This window comes from Sminthopsis crassicaudata, chromosome 2 (assembly GCF_048593235.1).
Source record: "Sminthopsis crassicaudata isolate SCR6 chromosome 2, ASM4859323v1, whole genome shotgun sequence".
In the NCBI taxonomy this organism is placed as follows: domain Eukaryota; kingdom Metazoa; phylum Chordata; class Mammalia; order Dasyuromorphia; family Dasyuridae; genus Sminthopsis; species Sminthopsis crassicaudata.
The window spans coordinates 132,347,663-132,358,378 of NC_133618.1; the positions used below are offsets into that span (position 1 = coordinate 132,347,663).

The 10,716-nt window shown below is 38.8% G+C and overlaps 1 protein-coding gene across 2 annotated transcripts in view; it reads right to left on the minus strand.

The window, feature by feature from the left end:
- Positions 1-1,082: 1,082 nt before the first annotated feature.
- Positions 1,083-10,716, minus strand: part of RAB11FIP1 (RAB11 family interacting protein 1) — a 36,262-nt gene continuing 26,628 nt past the window's right edge. For both annotated transcript variants that reach the window (XM_074287238.1, XM_074287239.1), the window contains 2 exons: positions 10,307-10,415; positions 1,083-4,213 (listed from right to left, as the gene is read on the minus strand). In XM_074287238.1, the coding sequence (XP_074143339.1) occupies positions 3,995-4,213; positions 10,307-10,415 (328 nt within the window). In that variant the 3' untranslated portion in view covers positions 1,083-3,994. The remainder of the gene's footprint in view (positions 4,214-10,306; positions 10,416-10,716) is intronic.

The window sequence follows — 10,716 nt, forward strand, 5'->3', positions numbered from 1 at the left end:
AGGCATAAGCACTGTAGGGTATCTGAGGTAATTGTTAATAAGTAGCAGACATTTATATAGCAATTTAAGATTGCTAAAGTACTTCATGTCTACGGTATTTCAGTTGATCCTCATAATGACCAAAAGAGTTAACTAGCATAGTAGAGGAAAGTGAGATCTCAGAGAGATGTAATGGTTTGTCTGTGGTCACAACAATAGTAAAGATCAAAAGTGGGATCCTCCTGCCTCCATCTGCAGTACTCTTTCCACTGCAAAAGGCTGTATTTGGCATCTGAGTGACTACATTCAAATACTAGTACTTCTGCTCATCCTTGGTGAAGAACCTGGGTCCCAACTTCCTCATCCCAAAAAATGATCTGGAACAGATTTCTATGGTCCCTCCCATTTCTGAATGCTACCATCATATCACATCAAATAAGGCCTGAGCCTTTAGTAATTACAGCTGGAAGGGTGAAAAAAAACTGTTCCTCCTGTGAATTCCAAGCTCACAAAGAGATGGGTAGGTGATTTCCTTCGTGAGTGATTATTCCTATAAAAGAATGCCACTTTCTGAGTGAAGAAAAGCAGTCTTTAGCACAGGCGTACTAATCCATTGACACAGGTCTTGGAACAGGATACATTTATTTAGTGTTCTCAAAGATTGGAGTTCACTTCTTTTAAAAACAAAATTAAAGAAATCCAAAGGTCCCAAAGTAACAATGTAGGAAACATCAAATACAAACATTATATAATTGAAGGACACCAAGACATTTTGTTTTTATTTCATAAACATCTTCCACAGCAGACTATGAGAAACATGCCCAAAGTAAGGTTTGGTAATAAATTCCCCATGATCTAGATTAGCTTCTCAGTTCAATGTCAGGAATCCTTCAGCCCTGGAGGCAGCACTGACTTAATCAGTAACTGAGAAAGTGCATTAGATTCTCCATACCTTTAACATTCATCTTAATACTGGCTAAGAAGCATCAAGGACTTTCCTTCACAGTTCCGGAATTTAGGGACAGTCCCGGAATTTAGGGACAGTCCCAACTCTCAGGGCTTTCTTTTTTCTTTCTCTCTTCCTTCTTTCCCTCCTTTCCTTCTTTTCTGTCTTTTATATTCTATCAGTGTCTGTGTGTGTGTGTGTGTGTGTGTGTGTGTGTGTGTGTGTGTGTGTGTGTTTATGTGTGTAAAAGAAATTCTCTCACCATCAGCCTGGGAAGTAGATTTTTTTCTCTTCCTCCCCTTCTGTGTCCTAAAAGGCACACCTCTCTCTCTCCCTCCCAAAAGTAAACAAAAAGAGAAAGCCCAGTTTCTAAGGTACCACAGGATATATGAAATTCTCTGGGAAGAGGTTTGACACCATAGGAGTCTGACTCTAAATTAATTTGGTGCTTGCTAAGGCACTGATTCCTTTCAGGAGGTTTGACAAGGCACTGTCAAACACAGCAGCTCCTGCCATGGAGATATGTAGGACATATCTCTGTCTAGATACCAATTAGGCTTTTAAAACACAGTTTGGAAGCAAGTCTCCATTCTCCTACTGGTTTATTTAAAAGCCCCTGAGACCTGGCCAGAACTGCTGCAATCAGTTTTTATAAACTTGCCAAACTGTACTAATGGCTCTAAAACAGTTAAGGCTTTTCAGCACATAAATTAGAGGAGATTCTCAGGAGATCTAGTAGGATGATCTCCAAAAGGCTGCTTATTGAGGTATTGCTGCAGATTGAGTTTTCCCCAGCAGTCTTAGGGAGTTAGAGGCATTTGAACCAAACATGCCTCTATTGTTCTCAATCTCCAAAGAGCACTCAGGTCCCTTTCCTTCATCTGAAGTTGTCCCACTCAAATACCAATTGCTGTTACATACCTGAGGTCCTAGCAAGAAAGATTATCAAACTGATCATCTATCATGAGAGGTACTGCCCGTCTCCACACCAGCCTCTTCTTAAAAAAAAAGAGAAACTCTGCAAAACAAACCTGCTTCCCAAGTTTTCCAAAACACTTGGGTCATCACAGTAAAAAATAAGTTTTATATAAAGAAATAAAATAAGAACAAACATATATACATATACATTTTCATAATTCAAGAGAAGATAGAGGGGTGTGTGTGTGTTTGTGTGTGTTTTTGTGCATGTGTAAATATTCTGCATCACTACAAAATACAAGTTATCTTTAAAAAAAAAAAAAAAAAAAAAGCCTCCAGTAGTCTCTGATGTTGCAGAACATTAAATATAACAGTTTTAGGTAAACCCATTCATAATTAAAAAAAAAAAAAAGCCGTTTAGCTAAATGGAATTACAGTACACCCTTCAGATTAAAGTGCTCTGAAATAACAAATACTGTAGCAAAAGCAATCCTTAGGGGGGAAAAAAGATTTTCTTCTTATCCACCAACCAAAGCACTATTTACTTTTTAAAATTTGAAATGGGAGCAACTTTACACTTTAATCTATTCCCAAGTGAATATCCTTTAACTACAAATCAAGCATGTTCACAGTCTCTATTTCAACATACAAACAACTTAGAGCTGAGGTGTGCAATACAGAAGCATCCCAATGGCATCAATTGATATATTCACAAGAGCACAAATAACCTAGTTTTGTGCATGAGTTATAAAAAATATTTTTTTAATAAGAAAAAAAATGCAAATGCAGAAATGAATGCTGCCTTCTTGCTTTTCCTAATTCCTACCAGGATTCCTGTTGTACTTTTCTCCCCTTTTTATTCCCTTGGTATGGAACCAAGAGAAAGAAGGAGCAGGAAACTAAAGTACATAGATAGATTATGTTGCATAAACAATCTGGGTCATTTCTGATTTCTCCTAACTTTGTAAAATTATTATTAAATATGTTAAGGCTATAACTTCCTCAATTTCTTAGAAATGAGCCAGATTCACTTCAAGTGGAGCCAAAAAAGCACTCTTACTCTAGAGCCCCTCATATTTCTCTCTACTTCCCATGCCTTAGGATGGCATGCTCCATCAAAAGTCTGTTCTCTTACGACTGAGGAAACTGGAGAATTAAATGCAGTCACTTGTGAGAATCAGTTAAAGGAAGCACATATTTTCCTTACATCCTTACAAAAGATGTATAGGCTATGAAGATCAACACTATATTCCTAATATGCAAGGTGATGTTATGGAAAGAATGCTGAACTTTGAATTAAGTTCTAGATTTTAAACCCCAGTTCTTAATAGTTAATGTGACTTTTAGGTTGGAATTAACCTGCCATTGTCTCCTTAAGATTTAACCCGTCTCAAATTTCCCTTCTATAATTCTATAATTTTCCTGCCCAGGGGAAAACTGGTATCACGATACCAGTAATTCTCACAGTCTCCCTGACCATATGCAAGATGATAAATGACAGCTGCATTATCAGCTTTCCCCATTTTCTCTCTTAATTTCATGGCCTGCAATAAAAAGATCACACAGGCCTAGCCAAAGCACAATATGTGAAACCAGGAGTTTGTGTTCAGTTAGCAAATCTCCAGTCCCTAAATGTTCCTGCCAAGGTTAAATGAACAACTAGAGTTAAATCTAAGAATCCATATCAAAAAATATAAAAATATCAAAATTTAGCATCTAAGGCCAGGAAAGCTACACCCAAGCTAATAAACATCAAGAAAATGAGTCTATCCTGTGCTGTAAAGGCTCACAGACACAGCCTTTGAAAAGTAGGAAAGAAATCCAAACATCAAAGTTAGAAAACCCTAGAAGTAAAAATGCACGAATGGTTTGTGCCTTCTGATCAGATCTTGTAACTATGCCCATAGTATGAATAAAATATTTTATGATGAACTTAAAGGGAAAGCATATTGAATAAAATTATGTAAATATATATTAAGAGATTCCCTGCCTTCAGTCAGTGGATAGACTCTTTTGCCAGAGTACTTACGAGGGAGTGAGTTGGCGATTCATATTCCAATCCTACTTGCCAGGTGTCACACATAAAGTCCATGACCTCAAAGAGAGGTATAAAACTCACAAAAAATAATTTCATTCCTTTATTGTCATGACTCACATCTTCCCTGCTTTATTCTTTAATTGCGCTGGACAGCGGAGGATGTTGGGGGTCTCTTCCATAACTCTGACAAGCAAGTTGTCTATGTAGTCCTCCAGCTCACGCACCTGGAACTCCTTCTTGTTTATAGTTTCCTTCTGTTTTAGGACCAGCTGGATCAGCTCGTCATGGGTTAACTGAGTATAAGCGAATTCAGGATCAGATGGCTTGTATTTCTTTAGAATTTAAAAGAAAAAAACAAGAAAAATCAAACTAGAAATGCAAATATCAGTAAACAATCATTATAAGTACTAAGTTCTAGAGTTACAAAGGAGGACAAAAAACCAAGGTCCCTAACCTCAAGAAACACATACTTTAATGAGAAAGAGATACAGGTAAATATAGGTAAATAACTATAAATGCAAGATTTACAATAAAAATGAGAGAATCTCAGAGGAAAAAGCAGAGGGGAGAATCAGTAAAGAATTTTAATAGAAGCTGAAATAGCAGAAGCTGAAATTTGTGCTGAACTTTAAAAGTTGTTGGTCAAAGAGGGAGGGAATATTACAGGAGAAAGGGACACAATGTGAAGATGGGAGCATCTTACACAAGGAATCACAAGATCAGCATTTACTCTCTCAGAGGTGGTAAAGGGGAATAAAGGGAAAGAAAACTAAACCCTGGGTTATAACTATTGATAGAGTAGTGGGATGAAATAGTCAGACTCGAGCTTTAGGAAGACCACTTGGGCAACTGAGCAGAGGATGGACTGGAAGGGGGAGAAACCTGAGATAAGAGAACAAACCAGAAGTCTGTCACAGTAGCCTATATGAAGTTTTAAGAAACAGCAGCAGCATGGCAACAGTGGAGAGAAGTGGATAAATAGAAAAGATATTGTGAAGGTAGAAACCCCAAAAGTTGCCAACAGGATGTATCAGGTGACAAGCAAAGAGATGAGAATGAAATCTTGGGCCTATAAGACTGGTGGTAACAGGAGAGCTGGGAAAAAAGCATAGGAAAGAAAAATAATGAATTCTGTTTTGGATATGTTGAGTTTGAGATGTCCATGAGAAAATGTGAAATATTCAAGTTAATGATATGAGAATGGAGGTAAGGAAAGAGACTGCAGCTAGATAAACCAATTTGAGAATCACCCACAAAGAAAGTTCATGCAAGCTAAAGAGACCATGAAGAGAAATGATACTGACTGTCCAGCATAGAGCTCTGGAAGACACCCACATTGGTGGGTAAGAATGTCAAGAAGTTGACAGACAGTTATCCAAGAGAGAAGGATGAGGATTGAGAAGGACCCATTAGATCTGTTGATGAAGTGATTTTGTTGATCAGTGATTTTGGAGAGAGCAGTTTGGATCAAATGATGACTTAGAGGCCATACTGCTGAGGAGTGCAAGAAGAGGAAGTGGAGTCAACTAATATAGACTGTTTTCTCAAAACATTAAGCCTTTCTAGGGAGGATATGGGATGATAGCTAATAGGAACATTCAGATCAAATGAAAGGTTTGTTTTGGTTTTTTTGAAAAGACAGGGGAGACATGGACATGTTTGTAGGTATGAGGAAAATAGCCAGTAAATAGAAAAAGGCTGAATATTAGTGAGAAAGTGGAGATGACACAGAGGACAATTTGCTGAAGAAGATAGTATAGAGAGGAGTCAAAGATTTATGTGGAGAGGTTTGCCTGGGCAAGGAGAAGCCTTTGACTAAGACAGCACAGAAGAAATAAGAACGAGAAAAGACATCTGAGATAGAATATGATATGAGAGAGAAAAAGGAGTTTTTCAGCAAATGGTCTGGTAATTTTTTTTTTTTTTTTTTTTTTTTTTGTGAATCATGAAATAAGTCTAAGGCCTTCAGATGGAAGAGTGGGAAGGAGTTACATGAAAGATGAAAGAAGGAATGTAAAGTTTTTAAAGCAACACAATGAAACACAGTGTTCTAAGAAGACTTGCTAATTAAGTCATATATTCCAGTCCCTAAAAAGATGACAACGACAGTCCCACTGTCAAGTTGATCTTGAAAAAAAATGACAATTCATGCTATTAATCACCATGAGGATAAATGTGAAACTTTTAAAAAATCATTAATATTCAACTGAAAGAAGAAGCATTCTGGTACAACAAAAAAAATGATGTCTAAAGAGTTAGAGGCTCTGAGTTTGAATCTAAGCTCTGCTACTTACCACCCACTTTGGTGACTCTAGAACTCCACTTCCTCATCTGTAAAATGAGGGAATTAGACCACATAACTCCTCCCTTCTAGTTTGGAAACCCCATGATCATCAGCCCTAGATCTTATATGCAGAGACAGAAAGCTGAGATACAGGTTCAGGGGGAAAAAGAAGGAAAGTAGTAGTAGCTCACTTTCCAGATCCGTTATGGGGAGTTGATTACAAGCATCAGTAAAATATTTAAGAGTGGCACTGCAAACTCCACACCCCATGCAGAGCCCCTAGTATAAACCATTTGGGAATACTTATTTCTAGTACATAGGGGATCAAAGACACACATCTCTAGATCAAAATCACCACCATTGTACATTAATCAAGTGCCTGAGGCCACTGCAGCTCTGTCCCGGCCCTCCTGTTCTTTCCCATGATGAAAGGGCAGAGCGCCTCCAAAGAGTGCTCCTGCTTTCCTGGCACCTTAGGCCTGGCTGTGCTCTGGCCCAGGCTCACCGGGAAGCAGGAGGACCCCCCCAAGCTCGTCAGTAGTGGAACCAGGACAGTACTAAAGCCACCAACACTGGCGTCAGCAGAAAGCCCTCCCAGTACCAGGCTTTGGCCTTCATTCCCTTACCAAAAAAGTAAAATAAACAGTACAGTAACATTTGTAAAACGCTTTATTTTCATCAATTACTTCTTTTTGATCTTCACTAAGATCTTGTGAGGCAAATATAACAGGCATTATACCAAATTACAAAAAGGGGAACTGAGAGGCAGATAGGTCAAAGTAGTTTGCTCACATGCATACAGCTAGCAAGAGCAAGAGCTGAGACTTGAATCCATATTTTCCTAATTCTGGCTTTTAGCATTCTAGCTATTATGCTAGCTGCTTCCTCTAGAAGACAGGATGAACATAGGTGGGTGTGATGAAAGTAGGAAGTTCCAGTCAGATGTTGTCCTCAAGCTTCTCAGCCAAATAGGAAGTGAAGCCATAGACAGTAACAGCCAGGGAAACATCAGGGGTTTTCCATATTACCCCAAAGAGAATGAAATAATATAATTCATTAAATTTTCCTACTTTCAAATTGAAGTTTTAAGTCACTTGTGCACCAAGTGCATTTTGTAGCAAAATAAAACAAATTAACATGTTCTCCATGTCTAACAACATAGGCCTTTATTGACATGTACAACCCGAAACCTGCTTCAGAGACCCTTTGCCAAAGCAATCAGAGTACAGAGGAAGAGTAGTAATCATACAAACCCTATAGCAGAACCCAAAGCTCAAGAGCTTTAGAATTCATTTAATTTTCCTACTTTCAAATTGAAGTTTTAAGTCACTTATGTACCAAGTACATTTTCAGTCCTGTTAGAGTTCCCAATACTCAATTATAAAGTGCTGGGGCATTAACACATTAGCAGAAAGAAAAGAAGCACTGTACTGCTGTTTCTTGTTTAGTTGAGGTCTTAATAACTCCAGCTTTGCAATTCCTGTGCTTACCCTCTCCTTGCTATGGCAACATTCCAAAGAAAGGCATTAACATAAATATTGTCTTAGAACTTTAGTACAAAGCACTTATTATAAATTTGGCCTAGTTACTGGATGGGTCCAGGAAGCATTATAATTGTATCAATTTGGAATATGAACAGTATAGTATAATACAGTAAGTATTTTTAAGACAACAAAAAAGTCAGAGGTTAGAAGGAAGACATTAAGTGACATTAAGAAATGAGACAAGTACTATTTACTATCTCTTGTTCTGGGGGCAAGATTGGAGGAAGGAAAGAGAAGACCCTGTAATTATTAATAGTATTCTACCCATCAAAGCACACTACTTTGATTAAGTACACATTGAAGAGAGGCTAAAACATCTCCAACTGATGGAGAGCTGCGTACTCCACTTTGGAATCCAACTGCATTCCATTCCAAAGTAAAAAGCCAGCGAGGGGAGGTGGTGGGGAGGAAGCTGCAGAACCCTCCTAGCTTTTATTACTGGATCCCTCCTTCATGCTGTCCTGCTCTCTCCTTCAGTTTACCAGTTGCTGGCATCATATCTTAAGGAGTTGCTGCCTCTATTCTGTTGAGTGTATAGTATAGACATTCAAACAGGCATTTATTTGGTCAGTCATAATTTAAGCTGAGAGTAGTTAAAAAAAAAAAAAAGCTTATTTCTCCTTCAAACTACATTTCTCTTAGAGGGAAGGCAGAGATTTTTAGTGGTTTAGGTCTGTTGTTTGTTTGGAGGGAAAGAAGGGGTTGTGGGGACAGAAGTCACAGGAGCAAATCCAATCCCTTATTTTACACACATCCAGCCCCAGAGCTAAAAGGGACCTGAAGGGCCCCACTTCCCTCCTTTTACAGACAGGTACCCTAAGGTACAGAGGGCAAAGGGCCTGCCCGAGGGGAGAGGCATTAAGTGGCACAGCTGCCATTTTAGCCCAGGACCTGACTCCCAAGCCCCTGCTCTGGGAGTACAATTGATGTTCCCCCCTCCTTGGGTCCCACATGAGGAAATTGACCTAGGCAGAGGAAGCAATTTGTCCTGTCATATCCTCCCTAGCCAGAAAAGCTGATATTGAAACTCAAATCTTCTGACTCCAAAGCCAAGATATTTCCACCAAACAGACATGTGATGATTAAGCCTGCCTAAGCACACCCATCAAGGCAGAGAAAATGTCAGTTGAGGATAGTGATCTGGGGAGCCATGATTACCAGCTAAGTGAGACTGGAAGGAAAAGGAAGACTAGGGCAAAGGGCAGGAAGATCCAACTCATCCTTAATTAACATATTTATACTTTAGCCTCCTGCCAATGACTCATTATGTCCAGAGTAAGGAAGTTCCATGAGGTCAAGAACTCTGTCTTGCCTAGACCTCGTTTGCATATGCACCTAGTCCCTCTCATGACATCAGCTTCCCCGTTTTCTGAAAGAATGAATGAGCTTTCAGAAAACTCTACAATTGTTTCTAGTAGATGACACTTTTTGAATTGGCCCAGAGTCAGTTAGCAGTCCTAACCCATCCACCGACATTGCTGCAGAAATCTACCGCCAAGTCTACCTATGACACCCAGCACCTTTCCTCCTTTACAGATCAGAACTTCTGCCACAGTGGAAGGAATGATGCACTCAGAGTCAGAAGATCTGGCTCCAAAAGAAAGCACTTAACTGCTCTAAGTTTTAACCTTCCAAAATAAATACATAAAAAATGTGAAGACCGAGTTAGCACCCTGGACACTTTAGCATCAGCCAGAGTCAGGATAAGCAAAAGTCCTTGGTCTTTATTCTTGGTCGAAATGAGAATGGACACAGGAATCTCCACACATCCGTTCTCCTCTTCTCCCCTCAAAAAGTAACTCTGGCTTGTCTTACTTCACCCTCTAATGCCTCTTACAATTCTCTCTATACACCAACAGATACAGCCAGAACAGAGTCTGGGCCGGGCCATTCTCCAAGCATATGCTAACAGAATATTGTCCAAGTGGGTAGTTGCCCTTAAGTTCTTGGTTATCCAACCTCAGTGTATCAACTCAGTTTCAGCCCTTTACAAAAATGGAAATGTTTACAACCTCACAGTGTTTTTTTTTTGGTAAGGAAAACATTTTGTAAGCCATAAAATACTATGTAAACTTGAGCCGTTGTTTTTGCTTATTTAAGGGAATCCTGATTCTTTGTGAACAACCAGTCTCATTCTCACTCAGGTAAGAATGAAATCAGTGAGCATGCTCTTTTATATGACAAGATACTTTTCTGCCAAAGAAGACTCTTCCTAGAAGAGGAATGATCAAATACAGATGTGTAACTGATTATCTGCAAACAGCAAGAGAATTTTTTTGATTTTGGTTTCCTACATTATTGAAATGCAAAAAGAACTGGACATCAACATGGTTAACTCTGGAATGGCTAAAAGATACAAAATGTCAATTCATAAAAACTATGAATACATATGACTCGATAATTATGCTGGGCAGTGGATATATAAAAACAAAAATAAAAGATTCCTGCCCTCAAACAGCTTATCATCCCACTGGGGAAGAAGATTTAGAAAGCCAGAATAGGCAAAAATTCACTAAGGCTAACCTCTACCAGTACATCTGTACTAAAAATGAGAAATTTATAAAAGCTGAGCAGCTGACGTGCCAGAGGAAGCATACCTTTATAATGGCCTCATTAAACAAGTTCTCATTGATGATGGTAGCAGTACCCAAACTAGTGGGAAGGGTCTTTGTTGCTGTTGTATTCATTGGTTTCACAGGATGAGTTCTGAAAGAAAAGGAGGGAAGGGATAGACTAATCAAACAAAGGAAACATCACCCAATAAGGTCCTAGAAGTCATAAAACAATTATCCCCCATTCTTCAGTTCCCAAACAGTCCAATCTTAGAGTTTTTAAAGAAGCACAACAAATCTAAACTAATCATTTAGAAGCACAGTCAAGTGCTACCTAAGTCAGGTATTTTGACCTTTCCAAACACACTGACCACTTCTTCAATAATGTATGCTAGGAGCCAATTAAATACAGATTCTCCTCTCTTAGAGCTATTTCTACAAACCATTAAAGGCTA